This window comes from Euprymna scolopes, chromosome 25 (genome assembly GCF_053919585.1).
Source record: "Euprymna scolopes isolate OS-2025 chromosome 25, ASM5391958v1, whole genome shotgun sequence".
NCBI classification, from domain to species: domain Eukaryota; kingdom Metazoa; phylum Mollusca; class Cephalopoda; order Sepiida; family Sepiolidae; genus Euprymna; species Euprymna scolopes.
Genome location: NC_136506.1, coordinates 107,448,888 through 107,472,250, shown reverse-complemented (window position 1 = coordinate 107,472,250; position 23,363 = coordinate 107,448,888). Strand labels below are relative to the sequence as shown.

The following is a 23,363-nucleotide window of genomic DNA, read 5'->3' as shown; positions in this document are numbered from 1 at the left end:
TCCCGAGCACACTTCGTGGAAATCACGGGTCGGTAAATGCAGAAGCGCCTGGCTTCCTACAAAAAAAAAAAAAAAAAAAAAAAAACGTTAAAAAAAATGTATCATTCGCCAATTCTTTACTGTTGCAAACTGGAGGAATTTCATGGTGGAGGTCTGCGATAAATTCATAATCATAATTCATAAAATAAATCCGTGTATAATCGTATGTCCATAGCGTTCCATGGAAATAGATCATTTAACCGTAGAAAAAACGGTAAATTTATACAAACACCGTGACAGCGAATTAACCCTAACCCTAACCCTAACCCTAAACCCTAACCCTAACCCTAACCCTAACCCTAAACCCTAACCCTAACCCTAACCCTAACCCTAACCCTAACGCTGTCACGGTGTTTGTATAATAATACCGAAAAAACAACGTCGTTATGACGTTTACCCAAATTTTTTTGTAAGCGTTTTTTTTAATTTTTATTTTTTTTCAGCACTTTTCTTTGACTAATCGAGTTAATATTCCAGGAGTGATTAATCTAACACATACACACTTTTTTTTCATAATATTTTACAGCTAAGATGTAAAATTACAAAAAAATGTTTGATTTGTTTTCTTTTTTATGATCCCTTGGTATAAATGTAGAATGATCATCTAAGAATTTAACGGAAATTCACGAGTTTCGGCGGCAAATACCGAGATATGCAGACGATAAATTGTGAAGATAGATATTCGGAAAATCTGATTCATTCGTCAAATTACTTTAGTAGATTTCCGATTTGTAACCCTTTTTCGATAAAGAATATCGTTACCACTGCCACCACCACCACCACCAACACCTCCTCCTTCTGGTGCTTATGCGCTTATGTTACCGTACTATTTTTTAATTGTATTTTCAAGTTAAAATTGAAGTTTTACAATATCTTTTTTTATCAAATTGTTAAGTGAAATTACAGAATAGTTACAAAACACCTTTCTCTTCCCACGTTAAGAATGGCTTTCTAAATAATAACGTTATTATTTCAGCACGGTAACATAAGTGCATAGGTATCCTCCTCCTCCTCATCCTCCTCCTCTTCCTCCTCCTCCTCCTCTTCCTCCTCCTCCTCCTTCTTCTAATATTTCGTAAATATGCCTAATTTCAATTTATCAAATTTCGATTTCCATTTGCAGTTTTCATTATACCACAAAAAGCACTGGAACCTTGTCATTAGCACTAACACTAATCCAAAGTGCATGTTTAAACAGACCCCCACATACGTACGCACACAAACGACTGAAAAAATAATAAATGAAACGAGGTTGGAATTGAACGTTTTTACATGTAAAACTACACAAATTAATTTTTTACCAAAATGAAACAATTTTTTACATGATATAAATGCTGATAATCATAAGAACACCCTAGATCGCCCCATGATGCTATACATTTCTCCCAAATGTATTTTATTAAATAAAACACGGTTTTTAGTAAATGACAGTGGGAGAACGTATGAGTTTGAAAGAAGAGTTTTTCTCTTCTTCTGAAATATCACTACTAGCTGTACCCGGCCACGCGTTGCTGTGGCTCAGCCTGGTTAACGCAAGTATCAGATTGATTTGTATCGCTCAGACACACACACACACACACACACACACACACACACACACACACACACACACACACACACACACACTTTGATAATAGTCAGAAATAGATAGTTTAAAGACTCCAAAATCACACATAAGGAGATTTTTAAGTATTTAAACTATCAATTTCTGGTTATGATTAAATGTTAGAGTCAAACATTATAGTTCACTTTGAAATGCTTCGGCAATTTCCTGGACTCAGCTATAGCATTCGTGTAATCTTTTTCTCTTTTCATACAACATTCTTTGGTTGCCCCATTGTATTAATTTTAGTTATTTAATTAACTTGTTTCGCTAACTTATATCGTTTGCGTAGATTGGTTCGGCAATTTCCAGGACTCGGCTATAGTATTCATGTAATCATCTTTTCCATTAAAAAATAATACGGTAACATAAACTCAAAAAAGATTTATTTAGCGTATAAAAAAGAATTTTAGTCAATCGTATTGTAATGCGCACACACACATACACGCACACATACACGCGCGCACACACACACGCACAAACAAACACACACACACTTTGATAATAGTAAGAAATTGACAGTTTAAAGGCTTCAAAATCACACATAAGAAGATTTGGGCTATAGTATTCATGTAATCATTTTTTTTCCGTTAAAAAATAGTACGGTAACATAAGAAACCAAAAAATTATTTAGCGTATAAAACAAGAATACGCACACACACACACACACACACACACACACACACACACACACACACACACACACACTTAAAACATAAAACACGACTGTAAGAACGTGTGAATACGATGCTAAAAAAACAGCACGGTAACATAAGTGCATAAGAACAATTAATATCTATGATGTATTTAATGCTAAAAAAGATTTTTTGGCTTATAAGCATCAACGAAACAAAAAAAAATATTTAGCTTAAAAAATAAGTTTATTCAAACGCACGCACACACGCGCACACACAAACGTAAACAAAAACACGATTATAAGAGCGTATAAAAATGATGCTAAAACAGCACGGTAACATAAGTGCATAAGAACAATTAATGGTGTATTAAACATAAAATAAAAAGAATTATACACATCTACGATGTATTTAAACGAAAAACAGTTATTTAGCGTTAAAAAATAATTTTAGTCAATCGCACACACAGACACACACACATACACACACACTAAAACAAAAATACGATTAAGAAGTTGTAAATACGATGCTAAAAAACAGCACGTTAGCATAAGCGCAACAGAAAAGTATACTGTAATGTAATGTAAAATAAAAAGAAATTTTGACTTTAGAACATGTGGAGAAGTGACGCCATGTCTTAATGTTAGGACGTGTTCGTTTATTCAAAAGAATCCGATTCCTGAATATGAAGATGTTCAGCGCTCGGCCAATCAGAAATGGTGGATTTTGGCAAGGGGGGGGCGTTATTATTTTTGAAAAGGAAATGAAGAAGATTATTGCATGTGTATGAGTTTATGATCCAGTTACGAAGGGTGACAGCATCATATCTGTATAAGGTGTGTATTTCCTCCCGGTGTTGACTGGTGGCTGTAGCAGGACTTGATATTTAGAGGGAAAAATAGGAACTACTTTCTCTTAAGATGGTGCGAATATGATGCTGTTGCTCCTAGAATGCAGTGTAGAATTTTATTATAACGACTAAATGTGTCTAAAATGCTGTTCTAAAGTTACATAAGATAGTGGTTAATAGTCTAGGCATAATAAATTTGTATGTGGCATCTGTTGTTGCAAGCCTACAGTACTTTGGTCCAAAGGGGAAGGCCCTATAGAATCTTCTTGTCATCTTCGTGTCAATTACACTCGTCACAACCTCTTTCATCTACTCAATTATCTCATAACGACAGTTTTTAAGGGTTTCCTTGAGCTTAGTGAATAACCAAAAGTCACAAGGAGCAAGGTCTGGACTATCGGGGGATGAGGAACTATTTTGATGCCCATCTTGGTCAAATAGTCTGTGACACAGATAGAGTTAATGACTGGTGCATTCGCTAAAATCTTCCGCATTTTTAGTTCCCCGCAAATAATTGTGTACAGTTATCCGTTGTGCTACAAGTTCCCCCCAGGTTCAATATAAAGATTCCCGAGTTCGACAAGAAAGTCGGAGATTACATCAGCCGAAACGTTACAAGAATAACACTCATTAATAGAACAGTGAATTAATAAAAAAAAAATAAAAAGTAAAAAGATTTGTATTAATAACTTATTTTTATGAGAATTGGTGAAAAAAAAAGAAACGTTTCAAGTTTAAAAAAAAAATTAAATTATTTTTTATAAAATAAAATAACGTGATTTCAAAACAGTTTGCTTATTTAACATTTAATCATTTTTATTTTAGTTTTCGGCTATAGCGTAATGGATCAAGTTCAAAGTTTCCTCTACTCAGAAGCATCACGAGTGCTGGACATTAAAGAATTCACGAAATCTGTTACTTTTTCCGCCAAAAGAAAGAGATCTGTTTTCATGAATCGATCAATTTACATAAATCGTTTTGATGACTCATTCAAAACATCAAATATCCAGGCAGAGAATTACAGCTCATCCATCCCCTGCGACGTTGAACAAGGTAAGCTTTTACGTAAATATCAATAGTTGAAGGCGAATCGATGGCCAGGGGTGGCCTTGCTAATAGTTGATTGTAAGATCGACTATTATTATTAAAAGTTAGATGTTTATTTAAAGAATTTATTATTACGAAAGAACATTATTATGATTATCGGTATGAAAATTAGATTGTGTTACAAGGACAAATAACGTTTATAAGTTTTAGAATGTAGTGAACATCAACAAAATAAGTTTTTATGCATAAGTATAAACAGTTAATTTGGCCCGAGAAAACGTGACTGAGAAGTCATCTGTTAGGTCTTTGTGTAGTCAAATGACGTAAGCACAAAGGATTAGTTTTAATATGTACAAGTAAGTAAGTTAATTGAAAGAGAAGTTGAAGGGGATATGTCAGATAGTCCAAATGGGACTTAGAAGCTGTGAGAAGAGTTAGTCTCTCTTATGGCGTTAGGAAGCGGTGTATTCCAAGATAGCCAAAATGTGAACAGAACGTTGTACTTTCTAAAGATGTCCGACCGGAACCAGAGAATAAATGTTGTTATATATATATATATATATATATATATATATATATATATATATATATATATATATATATATATATATATATATAAGTGAAAGTTTCTGCGTGTGTGTGTGTGTGTGTGGGTGGGTGTGTACATTTCCCTACGCAATAACTATGTCAATTTTTAGTCTACAGACTCGAAATTTGATATACAGGGTACTGAGATTTGGGAAAATCGATGTAATTTGTTTTCGGTCAGAAATTTTGCGATTAAGAGGTCAAAGTTCAACGATTTGACCTTTGAGAACTCTACCAAACTCCTCCTACAATTTTGGGTGTAAACACTTTAAATATTAGATATAGATTCCTTGGACATGGATCTAACTTAATAACTTGATTTTATCCCTAAACAATAAATTTTAAGGAGTCATAACAGGGGTCAAAGTTATAAATTGACCGGTTTGGTTTTTGTTTTTTTTATTTTTGCTCAGCATACACCTAAAAACACCCGGGCAACGCCGGGAACCCATGCTAGTATATAAATATAACTATTGTATCATGCCGTCTTTGAAAAACCAGTATGTGTTTATTTGTCATTTATAATGAACTGTTTTTCACATACTGTCCGCAACTGTTGAATATATCATCACCGTTCGACATCTTAAATATATAAACGGTCTATTAATATATAGACTGTCTTCGTTATTCATCAAAGAAATCGTGTCCCTTTCGTCGTCACGTGCAATCATTCGTTTGTTCAAGTAATTGTCTCTTCACCGTTTGTAAACATATTGTCAATACGTCCACGCCATCGTTTTGTGTCAGCACCACAGCACACGTTATACGTCTATAAAGATTGACCTACCACCGACAACATAACAACTGCATAATTTGGTGTAACCATTATATACACACAGAATATGTGCACGCGTACACAGCACACCCGTTACGTACACACACATCGCTACGTAACACAAGTGGCTGAATAGTTGAGGAATTGTTGATTCAGCATATTATTTTAGGTTTTTCAGAAATTACGAATTCATAACTTTTGCGATTTGAGATGTATTAGAAATGAATTTGTAGAAATCGCCATTATAGTTGTTGGTATCCGTCAGTCTAGAAGACTATGTAGTTGCGTCTGTAGAGATGATTGAACATCGTCTTCTGTGGATGAATAAACCTATCTTCGACCTATATTGTCGGTTGCAGACTTCATAGCTGAAGGTAGGTGCATCGTATTAGTGGTCTGTTGAGGTTTGTTTACTGGCCTTCCTGAATAGTTTTTGGTCACCGCTTGTTCTGCAATGGTTCTTTCACTAGTGATCAGGCTGTTGGTTACCGTTTGTTTCCAGATGTTGCGAACTTTAGCTTTGGGCTACCAGCTGTTAGGATCAATATCACATGTTTTCGTGTTTATATTTAAATGAAATCGCCATTATATCATTACAATCGGTGAAATAATCATGTTAACAATGACTGGTAACTTCTGTACGCATGGGTCAAGAATATGTCTAATTCATCATCATATTGTATGAAACCGAAGATTCTGTTGCTGGCATTGGTTTTCCCGGTATTTTTTCTCGTCAGAATTATTTTTAGAAAGACTGGAGATTACAGGAAGGGCCACGTGAAGGTTGCCAACATCCTAAGTGAAAGTGATTTTGTGGAATAAATTGGATTCGAACTTGGGACACTCAGTAGCCCAAAGAGAAGTCTATTTAAATGGGTTTCATTTGACTGCCCGGAAAAAAACAATTTTCATTTTTTCAGCTGTTTTGAAAACTTTCCAATCGGATTATATGCATAGTCAGGCTGGACTTATTTTGGAATCCATTCTCGCTAAAGAACTATTTTGCATTTCGGATCAACTTGAGAGGATTTTCATGCAAGCTGAAATATTATACGCGGTTTGTTTTTATATATAGTTTTTTACATATCCAACATTTTTTTTCATTTGGAAATTTATAACTACAATAAATTGCGGTTGCACTTAATGCCTTAACTAGCAAATTCTAGCATTGCTACAAATATAATTTGCTGATTTCTTTATGTCCTCTGATGAGAAGAATAGCAAGAATAGCATTCTTTGAAACTCCATGGAATAAGGACTTTGTAAATTGTTTTTTGGAGTATGCGGAAAACCTTAGGGTCCCTTTTCGCCAACAAACTCAATATAGGTTAATCGTTGAGATAACACAAAAATACAAAAACGATTAAATGATCACAAAAGAACAAATACTCAGAGATATACGGGCGAATGTGAATTCGTGTAAAATAACATATATATACGACTAGCATTTCAGCCCGGCGTTGCCTGGATGTTTGGAGGTATATGGTGAGCAAAAAAAAAAAAAAAAAAGCGGTAAATTTTTTTTAATTTGACCCCTATTATTACCTCTTAACATTTATTGTTTGGGATCAAATCAAGTCATTAAGTTAGATCCATGTACAAGAAAACTATATCTAAAATATCAAGTGTTTGGACCCCAAATTGTCGGAGAAGTTTGGTAGAGTTATCAAAGGTCAAATCGTTGAACTTTGACTCCTTAGTAGCCAAATTTCTGGCTGAAAACGGATTACAATGATTTTCCCAAATCTCAGTACCCTGTATATCAAATTTCGAGCCTGTAGAATGAAAATTGACAGAGTTATTGCGTAGGAAAATGTACACAGACATACAGACACACAGACACACAGACACTTTCACTTTTACAGATATACTAGCATTTCGGCCCGGCGTTGCCCGGGTGTTCGAGTGTGTATGCTGAGCAAAAGAAAAGTCAATTCTTTTTAACTTTGACCGCTATTATGACCCCTTAACATTTATTGTTTTGGGCTCAGATCAAGTTATTAAGTTAGATCCATGTCCAAGGAACCTATACCTAAAATTTCAAGTATTTAGACCCCAAATTGTCGGGTTGTTTGGTAGAGTTCTCAAAGGTCATATCGTTGGACTTTGACGTCTTAACACTCAAATTTCTGGCCGAAAACAAATCACATAGATTTTCCCAAATCTCAGTACCCTGTATATCAAATTTCGAATCTGTAGACTAAAAATTGACAGAGTTATTGCGTAGGGAAATGTACACACACACACACACACACACACACACACACACACACACACACACAGACACACAGACAGACACACAGACACGTTCACTTTTATAGATATATAGATTATATAAAATGTATGTACAAATAAGATGGAGGAGGTACGGGAACGATCAAAATATATCCTCAAGCAAGTCCTATGATTTAATAAATTCCTTCTGTCAACATAAAGATGGCCTACATGAAATAATCGATACTGGCTCCAAAATTTAAAAATGATTTTGAGAGTAAGCTCGGTGTAAGATTCTAAAATAGACCATTTTATATGCATATAAGCTGGATTTTCGATTAGGTGTTGACCAATGGCAGATTCCAAGATGTAAGAGGGATGAGAGCGACGTTGCTTGCTCAGTCTAATTTTTGCTGGGATATTCTGGTTAATATTCAAATTCTTCAAATTTAAAAAGGTTCGACCTATATATTTGTACATACATTTTATATAATTCAATCTATCTATCTATCTATCTATCTATCTATCTATAAAAGTGACATTATGTGTGTGTGTGTGTGTGTGCGTGCGTGTGTGTGTGTGTGTGTTTGTGTGTGTGTGTGTGTGTGTGTGTGTGTGTGTGTGTGTGTGTGTGTGTGTGTGTGTGTGTGTGTGTGTGTGTGTGTGTGTGTGTACATTTCCATACCAAATAACTCTGTCAATTTTCGGTCTGGATACTCGAGATTTGACATAAGGAGTATTGAAATTTGGGAAAATCTTTTTACTCGGTTTTCGGCTAGAAATTTGGCTGTCAAGGATCAAAGTTCAACGATTTGACCTTTGAAAACTTTACTAAACTCCTCCGCCAATTTTGAGTCCAAACACTTGAAACTTTAGCTGTAGGTTACTTACAAACTCACTTTTCTACAAGACGGGGGTCGCTTTTTTCACTGATATTTTCGAAAGTCATCGTCTCTTTTTGATTGACTAGCCTTAATTTAAACTTTCGCCACTTCCGGTTTGGTGATGGACGCTACGGCAAAGACGTCACTTTTTTGTCGTTTTTTTTTTTTCACGTTCTTTTCTTTCTTTGCGGTACAGGTTCGAGCCTGGCTGCCTACTAACACTTTTTTTTTTTTGCTCAACACACACCTCCAAACACCCGGGCAATGCCGGGCACCACTGCTAGTATATCTATAAAAGTGAAATTGTCTGTGTGTGTGTGTGTGTGTGTGTGTGTTTGTCTGTCTGTCTGTCTGTCTATATTTCCCTACCAAACTACTTTGTCAATTTTCAACCTACAGACTCGAGATTTAACATAATGGGTATTGAGATTCGGGAAAATCTTTTTAATCAATTTTCAACGAGAAATTTGGCTTTCAAGTTCAACGATTTGACCTTTGAACACTATACTAAAATCCTCCGCCAATTTTGCATCTAAACACTAGAAATTTTAGATGTAGGTTACTTGGACATGGATCAAACTTTATAATTTGATTAGAGCCCAAAACAATAAATTTTAAGGGGTCAAAATCGGGGTCAAGTTAAAAAAAATTGACCTCTCAGCCAATTTTTGGTCTAAACATTTGAAATTTTACATAAAGTGCATTAAGTGAAACCTCTAAAAAACACATAGAAGCACAAAAATTAGGAACGCGTGACTTCTGGAAAATCTACAACAGTGTAGTAAATAATGGGCAATCAACAATTCCCCCACTAACCAACAATCACGAGGTTGTTTGCTCAGCAACGGACAAGGTTAATATGCTTGCCAGTCGGTTTGCCTCAAACTCCACACTGAACCTTTCCAACCATCCCCTGCCTGACTTTCCTTTGCGGACAGACGCCATGCTAGATGATCTAAAAATCACCCCTGCTCAGGTGCATGCTATCATAAAAAACCTTGACACTTCAAAAGCATGTGGACCCAATCTCATCCCAGCTGTGCTATTAAAAAAGTGCTCAGCCGAAGTAGCTCCAATTCTCTCCAAACTCTACAACAAATGCCTTAATGAATCTTGCTTTCCGGACTGTTGGAAAACTGCTTCTGTAGTACCAGTATTCAAGAATTCTGGTGAAAGAACTGACCTATCTAATTATCACCCCATTAGCCTCCTCCCACTTTTCGCCAAAATATTTGAGACCTTAATTAACCATGCTCTAGTCCATCACCTTACAGATGCTAAACTTCTGACTGACCAACAATATGGATTTAGACAAGCCCGTTCCACAGCAGACATCCTCACTGTAATCTCTGAACGTATATATCATTCACTGGACAAAGCGGGGGAGGGCAGAGTGGTAGCTCTAGATATATCTAAGGCTTTTGACAAGGTATGGCATGAGGGTCTCCTCAGGAAAATTAGATCATACGGTGTCACTGGTAGAATACTTAACATAATTAAATCCTTCTTAGATAAGAGAAAAATCCAGGTTGTCCTCGACGGTCGTACATCTAAACAATATGATATAAATGCGGGAGTGCCTCAGGGATCTATCCTTAGACCTCTATTGTTCCTAATATTCATTAATGACCTCCCCGACAAAATTGCCTCTGAGATGGGTATATATGCTGATGACACCACACTCTATAACAGACACGACAGGAAAACAAATGAACACATAACTAAAGAAATGGCAGAAACACTAGAGGGTGACCTTCAATCTGTAGTGGAATGAGGACAAAAATGGATGGTCACATTCAATGCTGGCAAGACTAAACTGGTTTCCTTCAATAATTACAAGAAACCTTCTCTGCCACCAATAGCAATGGCCAATGACTCTTTATCTGAGAGTACATCTTTCAAACTCCTTGGCCTAACGTTCACAGGAAACATGAGTTGGAACAATTACATTGAAAGCGTTGTCAGGGCCGCTGCGAAGAAGGTAGGCTCTCTCTACTGTGCTAGAAAACTACTAACACCTGAAAGTATCCTGTACCTCTATAAGGCCACCATTCGCCCATGTATGGAGTATTGCTGTCACATTTGGGCTGGTGCATCTGCTACCAGTCTCTCGCTCCTAGACAAGGTTCAAAAGAGAGTCACAAATCTGATAGGCCCTGAACTGACATCTAAGCTTCAGCCTCTGTCCCATCAACGAAACGTTGCATCCCTCTGCCTGTTCTACAAGTATTTTAATGGTGAATGCTCTGACGAACTGCAGACACTTGTGCCCCCACGACGTAGACACCCTCGACAAACCGACAGGCAGCAAAATCCCGACCCCACACAGTAAAGATCCCTAGATGTAAAAGATCTTTCTACTCCAGTAGTTTCTTACCCAGAACCGCTAACTTCTGGAATTTCATTCCAGGCCACTGCCTCCCCAACTGTACTGACGTGCAGAAGTTCAAGCGTAACGTGAACCGACATCTTGCTGCCCAAATCCCAACATAGTACCCCAGTAGTTGTTGCCCCTGATAGTAGCCCTCTACACCAAAGTGGCAATGTGCCTTGTTTGGGGTGAAAATGTAATAAAAAAAAAAGTTAAAAAAATTAAGGCATAGGGCAAGCGTTTTCGTCGGTTTTGAGCCGAAAATTTGGCTGCCAAGGTGTCAAATTCAAAGGATTTGACTTTTGCGTTCTCTAGCAAACTACTCAGCCAATTTTGGGTCTAAACATTTGAAATTTTTCACAAAGGGTACTCAAACATGAAACAAGCTTTTTAATCAGTTTTTGGGCGAAAATTTGGCTGCCAAGCCGTTAAAGTTGAAAGAGTTGACCTTTACAGACTCTACCAAACTCCTCCACCAATTTTGTGTCTAAACACTTGAAATTTTAGATATAGGTTATGTGGACATGAGCCAAACATTTTAATATATATATGTGTGTGTGTGTGTGTTTTATTTTTTTATTACCGTTTTATCTGTTTGGTTACATATGTTTCAGATGTTGGACCATATTTACGATCCAACAGCCTCGTCAGGCCTCGCAGAAGTGGTTGTTAGTCATTGGTAAAAAGTGATTTTAAGAAAAAAAGAAAAAAAGAAAGAAAAGGGGAGAGGCAGGTGTTGACAATATTTCCGTTTTGAAGGTTAAAGATACATTCGATTGTATTGTGTGTGTGCGGGTAGCAGATTCAGATAGACGTGGGTGGAGATATATGGATATAGGGAGTGGGGTTTGGAGAGAGGATAATAAAGAGAAAAGTGAGGGGGGTAAGATGAGAAGGGGGAATTTCAATATTTTGGTTTTAAATTTTAACTGGCTTTTGATTTTTCAGCAAGGTATATTAAATAGATGGGAGAGAGAGAGAGAGAGAATAAGAGGTAAAGAAAGGGAGAGCGAGCGATAAAGAGAGGGAGAGAGAGGGAAAGGGTTAGTGTAGATGTCATTTTTTTTTTTTTTTTTTTGACATGTACGGGGTTCGTGTAAATGTTTGTAGTCGTTACACGTCGGCTTATTCCTTGCCGTTTCTAATGGTTTTTTTATCACATAGGTTAAAGCACGCGCATATTCACATATATACATATACATACATATGTACACTTCTAGGCATCCACATACAGACACATACGTACATGCACATGTACATATAAACAAAGTAAATGCAGACATACATGGGTTCATAAGTAGACATACACACACATATACACAACTGTTACACATATATGTACACTCACAAAATATATAGGCACAGATACACATATATATGCATACATATACACACACGCCCCCTTATATACATATATGTGGAGATAAGGTCTCCAGTAAGAAGTAGATGTACATACACACATACATACACACATACACACACATACATACATACACATACATATGCATCCACTCTTACACACGCATATGCAATTACATAAATATAGATACTAATAAAGATATTAATAAATGTTAATAGAAATATAAGCACGTAGACATATATAGACACACGCACACAATTATATGCACACGCACACACACATGCACACACACACACACACACACACACACATATATATATATATATATATATATATATACAAACATGTCTATATTTATACTAAGTAAATAAGGTAAAGTTAGGACAAATAGACAATAATAGATAAATAAATAAAAATAATAATATAAAATAATGAAGATATAAAAAATATAAAATTTTAAAAATTTAAATTTTTAAATTTTAAAAAAATTTTAAATTAAAAAAGTAAGCAGATGGTTGTGGTTATATTGCGAGGTTGGGCAGATGCATCGCTAAGTTCACATATACACTGGGTGGGCCCCCAACCTGGTGCATTGGGCATATATATACATACATATATATACATATATATACATACATATACATGCATACACAGACATGCTCCTACCTGTACCAAGCAAACAAGGCAAAGCTAGGATAAATAACTAATTAATAATAATAATAATAATAATAATAATAATAATAATGATAAATAAATAAATAAATAAATAAATAAATAAATAAATGTATGGGTACAGTTAACAAGGAGGGGCCGGTTAGATGCATCGTAAAATTCACACACACATGGGGTGGGCTACCAACCTGGCGCCTTGGGCAGTGGTTTCGTTTGACTTCACTTTCGGTGCTAAATGCATCGCTGATGCAGGCACACACACACACACACACACACATATAAACACAAATCTGCACATAAACTCAGGTACAGCTGTATCCGCACACACCTGTTCAGCCATGCATACCTGTAGAGATACACACACATATACATAGGCATAAACGGGTAGATGCACGCAAGCATACAGATATAAATATACCTATACCACAACCATCTGCTTGTTTTTTTAATTTCAAATATTTTTTATATTTTAAAATTGTTAATTTTAAAATTTTATATTTTTTATTTCTTCATTATTTTATATTGTTATTTTTATTTCTTTATCTATTATTGTCTATTTGTCCTAACTTTACCTTATTTACTTAGTATACATATGGACATGCTTGTATAAATATGAATAAATTAAAATAACGTCTTCTATATATTCCTTTTATCAAGCAATAAATTCTTAAATCGAATATATGTCTCCATATGTTGTTTTTTCAGAATTTAAAATTTAACCACGAAACTTATATATATATATATATATATATATATATATATATATATATATATATATGTGTGTGTGTGTGTGTGTATAATTGTGTGTGTATCTATATATGTCTACGTGCTTATATTTCTATTAACATTTATTAATATCTTTATTAATATCTATATTTATGTAATTGCATATGCGTGTGTAAGAGTGGATGCATATGTATGTGTATGTATGTGTGTGTGTATGTACATCTATTTCTTACTGGATACCTTATCTCCACATATATGTATATAAGTGGGCGTGTGTGTATATGTATGCATATATATGTGCATATGTGCCTATATATTTTGTGAGTGTACATATATGTATAACAGTTGTGTATATGTGTATGTCTACTTATGAACCATGTATGTCTGCATTTACTTTGTTTATATATATGTGCATGTACGTATGTGTCTGTATGTGGATGCCTTTAGAAACGGCAAAGAATAAGCCGACGTGTAACGACTACAAACGTTTAAACGAACCCCGTACGTGTCAAAAAAAAAAAATGACATCTACACTACCCCCCCCCCCTCTCTCTCTCTCTCTCTCTCTCTCTCTCTCTCTCTCTCTCTCTCTCTCGTTCTCTCTCTTTACCTCTCGATCTCCCTCTCTCTCCCTCTCCCATCTATTTAATATACCTTGCGGAAAAAACAAAATATTGAAACTTTCCCCGTCTACTCTCCTTACCCCCTTCACTTTTCTCTTTCTCTCTCCAACCCCCTTCCCTATATCCATATATCTCCACTCACGCCTACCTGAATCTGCTACCCCCCCAAACACACACATTACAATTGAATGTATCTTTAACCTTCAAAACTGAAATATTGTCAACACCTGCCTCTCCCCTTTTCTTTCTTTTTTTTTTTTTCTTAAAATCACTTTTTTCCAAATACTAACAACCACTTATGCGAGGCCTGACGAGGCTGTTGGATCGTAAACATGGTCCAACATCTGAAACATATGTAGCCAAACAGATAAAACGGTAATAAAAAATAAAACATATTTGTTCTGCAATAGTATTGAGCACTCTCTTCAAGTTTTTACTAATTACCAGTTTTACCAAATATATATATATATATATATATATATATATATATATATATGGAGAGAGAGAGAGAGAGAGAGAGAGAGAGAGAGAGAGAGAGAGAGAGAGAGAGAGGATTGATATGTAGTTTGCTTGAAGCATTGTGTGGGATAGGTATGTAGTAGAGATTTAGAAGGCTATCACAATGCGAGCAATGAAATATAGTCTACGAAATGTCTACGAACGTGCATAGACATTTTGTAAACATTGTTTTTAAAAAATAAAAAATAATACTTCTATTATGTTTTAAACGACTGTAATAGTTTATTTTGGAAGTATATTTCATAAAGAAAATTGACAACCCACTTTAAAAACAGAAATTACGAGTTTTATATATTTTATTCGCAGTTTTTTGTTGGGGGTGTCAAAAATTCCGCCTAAAATTCTGATACACCTAGTGGGAAGGGGGGCACTGGATTGACATTCCTTGGGAGCTGTTAATTTATTTATTTTCATAAAACGATAAGTGGTAATAGATGGGACATTTTTTTCATTTAATTCTTTATTGTTATTGTTTATTAATTTATTTGTGTTTGTTGTTAGTGTTGTTACGGTTTGAATAGGTGGGTTAGCTTGAATCAAAAGTTTTTTTTTTTCAATTGGTTTATGTTACTTCAATTAACTATCTTTTTTTATTTTTTGTTTTTATATATATTGCTTTTTTACTTATTTATTAAATTTCTTTTATTTTTATTTTTATTTTTTATATATATAATTTATATGGGAGGGGACTTGTAGTAAGGCCCTGTCTGGACTGTGAGTTGGTGTATTAGCGGTGTGCAATGGTGTACCTGTTCTAATGGGTTAGGGCTGTAATGGTAAGTCTTTGGTGGGAGCCGTATGTAAATTTATATACTGAATGATGATCCGAGCTCCATGCTGTTGTTGAGTTCTGGCTGTAATTTGGATATTAGTAATGATTCCTTTATGCGAAGATTCCCAATATTGCATTCTGTGGTTAAAATATCGACTTTAATAGATGTATTAGTGTTTCTGCAGGTGTTGAGGTGTTTGTGGAATGATGATGCTTGTGTTTGTGTGTGTTCCTTGATTCTTATGTGTAGGGGTCTTGTGGTGCTGCCCACATAGAATTTTCCGCAGGCAGAGCATTCTAGTCTGTAGACTACGTGTGTGCGTTGGCAGGTGGTTGCGGGGTATATGGGGCAGTTTGTCAGTGTGCATGGTGGTGGGTCCTCGTTGTGCTTGCGTTTAGAAAGCTTCTGTCTAAGGGATGGTTCAGAGTGGGCTAGTTGTATAGTGAGACCCTCTCTTCTGATAGCCCTGCGGATAGCCGTTGTGATCTTGTCACTGAGATGGAGCATTTTAAGGAAGCAGGTATTGGTGGGGAAGCTTCTTACACGTTTTCTCGTGTTGCAGAGGTGTTTAATGACAGTGCTGGGGTATCCGTTTGTCTCTAGGACCTGGTGGAACTGTTTTGTGCATTCTGTCTTGTCTTTTGGCTTGCTGCACTTATTTTGGATGCGGATGATCTCATTCCTAGCATATCAGATAATGGCTTTAGTAGGGAGGGCCAACTTGTAGTGTACAAGTATACTTTGGCTAGCTGCTTTTCGGTAGAATTTAGTAATGACGGTTCCTAGGAATGATAAGGATCCGTCATCACTGGGGTGTTCAATGGTGAATTATATGTGTGGGTCGGTATCGGAGAATATGCCGTAAATGCTCTCAGCATCGGCGCGTGATGATGTGAGGATGAGGATATCATCGACATATCTCAAGAGGAATATGACTGAGTTACACGTGTTGAGGGTTCGGCGTTCAAGTCTGTTTATGTATGAGATAGCCAGTATTCCTAAGAGGCTGGTACCCATGGGCAGTCCTGTAATTTGTCTGTATGCTTGGCGTTGGTAGGTGAAATATGTGCTGTCTACTATTATAAGTCAGAGTTTGTGGATGTCTGAGGGAGTGAGGCCGAAGCAGTGTAAGTTGCAGAAGGATATGTGATCGGTGATTAGATCTACTGCTGGGTGTGCAGGTACTGTGGTGTAGAGGGCGACTACATGGAGGCTAAAGGCGTATTTACCTTATATATGCATACATATATATATATATATATATATATATATATATATATATATATATATGCACATAAAGTTCTGAGCAGTACATACGGCTCGAGCAAAGCTGGGCTGAACTTCTAGTATATCTATAAATGTGAAATTGTCTGCTTGTGTGTGAACATTTCCCTACCAAGCTACTCTGTCAATTTTCAGTCTACAGACTCGAGATTTGACATAAGGGGTATTGAGATTCGGGAAAATTTTGTAATCGGTTTTTGGTTTAGAAATCAAGGTGTCAAAGTTCAACGATTTCACCTTTGAAAACTCTACCAAACTCCTCCGCCAATTTTGTGTCTAAACACTTGAAATTTAAGATATAGATTACTTGGATATGGATAAAACGTTTTAATTTGATTTGAGTCCAAAACAATAAATGTTAAGGGGTCAAAATCGGGGTCAAAGTTTTAAAAGATTGAACTCTGCGTTCTCTACCAAATTACTCAGCCAATTTTTGTCTAAACATTTGAAATTTTACATAAAGTGTATTATCGCATAGGGCATACTTTGTAATCGGTTTTTGGCCGAAAATTTGGATTCCAAGTAGTCAAAGTTCCAAAGATTTTACTTTTGCGTTCTCTAGCAAACTATTCAGCCAATTTTGGATCTGTGCATGAGGTCGCCAAGCTAATCAAGAACCTTGATTCCAGTAAAGCAACTGGCCCGGATGGCATTCCAGTTATAGTGCTGAAAAAGCTCCAACCAGAACTTGCCCCCATACTTACAAAACTGTTTAAGCGTTGCCTTAAGGAGAAGTGCTTTCCAACACCCTGGAAAATCTCATCAGTATGCCCTGTATTTAAGAATTCAGGTGAAAAGTCATCTCCCTCTCAGTACAGACCAATAAGTCTTCTGTGTGTCATGAGTAAGTTGTTGGAATCCATATTAAATAAAGAAGTAGTCAACCACCTCAACAGAAACAACCTTTTTTGTGACATGCAATATGGTTTCAGCTCTGCAAGATCTACAGCAGATGTGCTAATGGTTATATCCCATAGGATTAGTGAATCTCTTGACAAAGGTTTCCTTTCCAGGGTAATTGCTCTTGACAAATCAAAGGGCTTTGATAGGGTATGGCATAAGGGCCTACTTCACAAGATTTCGAGCTACGGTATTACTGGAAATGTTTTCTCAATCATTAAATCATTTCTCTCTGATAGGTTCATAAGAGTAGTGGTTGATGGGCACAAATCAGAGGCCCACAGTATTAATGCTGGAGTCCCCCAGGGGTCTATCCTGGGCCTAACTCTCTTCCTGATCTACATCAATGATCTCCCAAAACACATACTTAAATCATTCGTTGACATCTATGCTGATGACACGACCATCTATGGCAACACATCAAAGGCCGTAAATGACAACGTTCTCTCTAATTCTCTCTTCTCTGATCTTGAGCGCATGGTACAATGGGGAAGAGATGGTTGGTTACTTTTAATGCATCTAAAAGCTCCTATCTTTACATCATCAATGCTCTGATCCCCATCTGGCATCAATTGAAATGGATGGCTCTCATCTTGGGGAGGCTCCATGTTTTGACAAGTTTCTGGGTTTAACCTTTATTCCTGATCTGAAATGGAACATGTACATCAAATCTGTTGCCAGGGATGCTGGGAAAATGGTGGGATCCTTCTACCGCTCCAGAAGATATCTCACTACTGATGCAATTCTCTGTCTATATAAAAGCCAAGTACATCCAAGGATAGAGTTCTGCTGCCACATCTGAGCAGGAGCTGCTAAAAACAGCCTATCCTGCCTTGACAGAGTACAAAATAGACTTTGTGGTTTGGTGGGGGATGCCCTTTTCTCTTCCCTGCAGCCTCTCTCCCACAGAAGAGACGTTACAAGCCTGTCTTTATTTTATCATTATTTCCATGGCAAGTGCTCGTCTGAACTCCAATCTCTCGTCCCCTCTCGCCAATATTTCATGAGAAAAACCCGTCTGGCTGAAACTACTGTCAATAATTTTCTCCACTCTTTATCTGTGCCTAAATCCAAATGTGGATTCCATGACAAAGCTTCTTTCTTAGAAGTGCATGATTGTGGAACTCTCTTCCGTTCCCCTGTTTCCCACCTGACTACAACTTGGATGTCTTCAAATCCAACATAAACAAATTCCTGACAAACCGCCCCCTTAAGTAAGACACTCTATCAAATCTCCAATACTAATGATTACTACAATACTATCTCATTGATTACTGTACACGCAATAACCCTTATCCCTGAGTGGCCTCCTGGCCTTGATAAGTGGTGACCCCCATGTAAAAAAAAAAAAAAAAAAATTTTACATAAAGAGTATTCAGACGTGAAGTAAGTATTTTAATCAGTTTTGGGGCGAAAATTTGGTTGCCAAAAAGTCAAAGTTGAAAGAGTTGACCTTTGCAGACTCTACCAAACTCCTCTGCCAATTTTGGGTCTAAACACTTGAAATTTTAGATGTAGGTTACCTGGACATGAGTCAAAAATTTTTTATATATACATACGAGCATCAGTGCCTGGCCTTGTCCGGGTGTTTGGAGGTGTATGTATGTTGAGCAAAAAAAACAAAAAGAAAAAAGTGGTAGTAGGAAGTGAGGGTCGAACCCGTAGCACAAAGGAAGAAAAGAACGGGAAAAAACCTGACGTCTTTGCTGTTACGACCACCGCCAAACCGGAATTGACGTAGGTTTAAATTAAGGCCAGACAATCGAAAAGAGAGGATGACTTTCGAAAATATCGTCGAAAAAAGCGACCCCTCCTGTAGAAAAATGCCCAGTTGAAGGTGAAGATATTCATGTTTTTAGCCAATTTTTCGCTATTTGTTGTCTGAAAGGTCAAACTTGAAAACAATACTGATCTTGTAAAAATCCGTTGCCTCTGTCGAAAGTTTTAGGTAGACATGCAAACATACATACATACATTTATATATTGGTAACTCAAATTTTCGACCCTAACTGATTAAAAGCTTGCCCTATCTCAGAATACCCTTTATGTCACATTTCAAATGTTTACACCAGAAATTGTCTGAGTAATTTGCTAGAGACCGAAACGGTCAGATTTTTTAAAACTTTGACCCCTATTATGAACCTTTAACATTTATTGTTTTGGGCTCAAATCAAGTTATTAAGTTAGATCCATGTCCAAGAAAACTATATCTAAAATTTCAAGTGTTTGGACCCCAAATTGTCGGAGGAGTTTGGTAGAGTTCTCAATGGTCAAATCGTTAAACTTTGACTCCTTAGCAGCCAAATTTCTGGCCGAAAACCGATTACAAAGATTTTCCTCAGTCTCAATACCCTGTATATCAAATTTCGAGTCTGTAGACTGAAAATTGACAGAGTTATTGTGTAGGGAAATGTATACAGACAGACAGACACACACACAGACACTTTCACTTTTATAGATATACTAGCATTTCAACCCGGCGTTGCCCGGGTGTTAGGAGGTGTATGCTGAGCAAAAAGGGTCAATTTTTTTTAACTTTGACCCCTATTATGATCTCTTAAAATTCATTGTTTTGGGCTCAAACTAAGTTATTAAGTTATATCCATGTCCAAGAAAACTATATCTAAAATTTCAAGTGTGTAGATCTCAAATTGTCGGAGGAGTTTGGTAGAGTTCTCAAAGATCAAATCGTTGAACTTTGACCCCTTAGCAGCCAGATTTCTGGCCGAAAACCGATCACATAGATTTTCCCAAATCTCAGTACCCTATATATCAAATTTCGAGTCTGTAGACTAAAAATTGACAGAGTTATTGCGTAGAGAAATGTACACAGACAGACACACAGACAGACGCACAGACACATTCACTTTTATATATATATATATATATATATATATATCTATATATATATATATATATATATATATATATATATATATATGCACATAAAGCTATAAACAGTACATAGGGCCCGAGCAAAGCTAGGCTGAACTGCTAGTATATATTATTTTACACAAATTCCCATTCGTTTTTTTCCCTTGAATATCCCTGAGTATTTGCTCTTTCGTGATAATTTAATTCATTTTTACATTTCAGTGTTATACCAACGATTAACTCATGATGAATTTGTTGGCAAAAAAGGGCCCCTAGTTTTTTCTGTGTATTATTTTTAAAGCACTATATAAATTTCTACCGTTAAAAAGTTATTCATATTTATAAAAAGTTATTCATATATATTAATAAAAATTATTAGAGAACGAATTTTTTTGTTTCCAGATAAATTCTGGGATTTTCTCTACTCGAAATTCTGGGATGACAAATTTGTTCTTCGCGTTTTACCTGGAGAACTCTTCACAGATTTGGATATTTGCCTCAACGAAATGCTTGCACTCAACAAGATTTCACGACACATCACCGTTGCATATTTAAGCGTGAAGAATGAAGAGAAGCACAAAAAATTGCAGGTAATGTTTAAAATTCATCCTCACTTTTTCAAATGTTCGCAAAAGTTTTGCTGCTTAGAGTCACCAATCTGATAGGTCCTGAACTGTCATCTAGGCTTCAGCCTCAGTCCCATCGACGAGATGTTGCATCCCTCTGCCTGTTCTACAAATACTTTAATGGTGAATGCTCTGACGAACTGCAAACACTTGTACCTCCCCGACGTAACTAAACCCGATAAGCTACTAAGTCTCATCCCTTTACAGTAGAGATCCCTAGGTGCAAGAAAGCCTTTTACTCCAATAGTTTCTTCCCCAGAACTGCGGGTCTTTGGAACTCCCTTCCGGGATTCTGCTTTCCCAACTGCACTGATAGGCAGAAGTTCAATTGTAATGTTAACAAACATCTTTCTACTCATCTCCCTTCATAATGACCCTGCTACTTAAGTCCCTGATAGTAGCCCCCTGCTTCAAAGTGGCACTGTGCATTGTTTGGGGTGAAAATTGAATAAAAAAAAAAAATATCGAAAAATTGAATTTTAATTTAAACCACTGATTTCTATTGAATTGTCATTTCGAAATTAGTAAAATAGCCCAAAATTACGAAAAATGATAAAGTAGAAAATTAATTATTGATGAAAATGTAGCAGAGCGCATGTGAAAATATCAGCAGCAACTGAAGAATAGATGGCTATTGTATGGATTAGCAGCAACAGCAGCACGTATGCAAATTAGCAAGTGTACACGAGCTTCTGTCACAAGGAAAAGAAAAAAGGACAGCATGTGGTCAGCAGAGAAGCAAAGTGCTCGCCGGAAAAAATGGACGTGTAAAGTCGAAAGCAAGAAATAGCTGGCTATGGCCAGCGTGAGGTCGGGAGAAAGAAGAACGCGGCTGGGTAAGATGGACGTGTGGCCCTGTGGTGAGAGCAAAGGCTTTTGAGCTAGTGTTCAGATGGCAGGGTTTTGTTAATTTCATGGAAGACAAAGTGAACAATAAAACGAAAGAACAAGAACACATATTCTTCCAGTCTAATGAGTCAACACTTATCAAGGATAAGTTACTCAAGGATAAGGGTTAGTGTAAGACAACATAAAAATGGTGCAAAGTTGTTCTGGGAATTACTTTTCCCTGTCCTGGTGCAGGTATTCTTTTAATTATCACATCAAATCGTAGAATTAAATTTTTTATATGTAAATTATCATTATTATTATTATTATTATTATTATCATTATTATCATTATTATTATTATTATTTCTGATTATTATTGTAGTTCTTCTTTTTTTTATTATTATTATTATTATTATTATTATTATTATTATTATTATTATTTTCTAGTGACCTAAATTAATAAAAAACATTCACTATTAAGTTTTAATTTAAAGTGAATGTTTCTTTCCATATTCATTTTAGGCAGTAGTGGTTGTCTGACTTGCTATTTGCTTTCTTGCTTCTTTTCACTTGAAATGGTTTTGTCCTGGAGGGAAGAGGGCCATAAAAAGGCACATGTTTTAATCACTACTTTTATGCGATGGAACAGATTAATATTTATTTTATATACACATTGGGCTTTATTATAGAGTTGGGGGATATTTGTTGAGTAAAAATCATAAATGAAGGAATATTCAAAAAATGTGTTGAAGATGCAAGTTAAGCTACAAAGACTCAGTGGTTTACTTGTCAATTCACTTCCCAGTTGTTGCTGCCTAACACGGACATCTACTATTGTACCTAATGGGTTAATCTATTCTATATTCAATATTTGTGTATTGTTTTCCACTCAATGGTACATTTTGCAAGTAAAAATTTCCAAAGAAAAAATATTCTAAAAATGTGTCCATTTTGTGGATCACATTATAATAAAGCATCACAAAACTTGATGTAAATTAATTAAGCTCTGTGTGTGTTTGTGTGTATGCGCATGTGTGTGTGTTTGCGTGTGCTTGTGCATGTTTGTGTTGTGTGTGTGTGTGTGTGTGTGTGTGTGTGTGTGTGTGTGTGTGTGGGTGTGTGCATGTGTGTATGTGTATGTGTGTATGTTTAACTATATGTGCGTATGTG

At 36.2% G+C, this 23,363-nt stretch overlaps 1 protein-coding gene across 1 annotated transcript in view; it reads left to right on the top strand.

Annotated features, from left to right (window-relative positions):
• The window catches only part of LOC145247559 (uncharacterized), a 42,849-nt gene that overhangs the window by 984 nt on the left and 18,502 nt on the right, over nucleotides 1-23,363 (top strand). Inside the window, exons 2-3 of the mRNA XM_080109404.1 lie at nucleotides 3,953-4,180; nucleotides 21,140-21,327. Coding sequence (XP_079965530.1) covers nucleotides 3,970-4,180; nucleotides 21,140-21,327 — 399 coding nt within the window. The 5' untranslated portion in view covers nucleotides 3,953-3,969. The remainder of the gene's footprint in view (nucleotides 1-3,952; nucleotides 4,181-21,139; nucleotides 21,328-23,363) is intronic.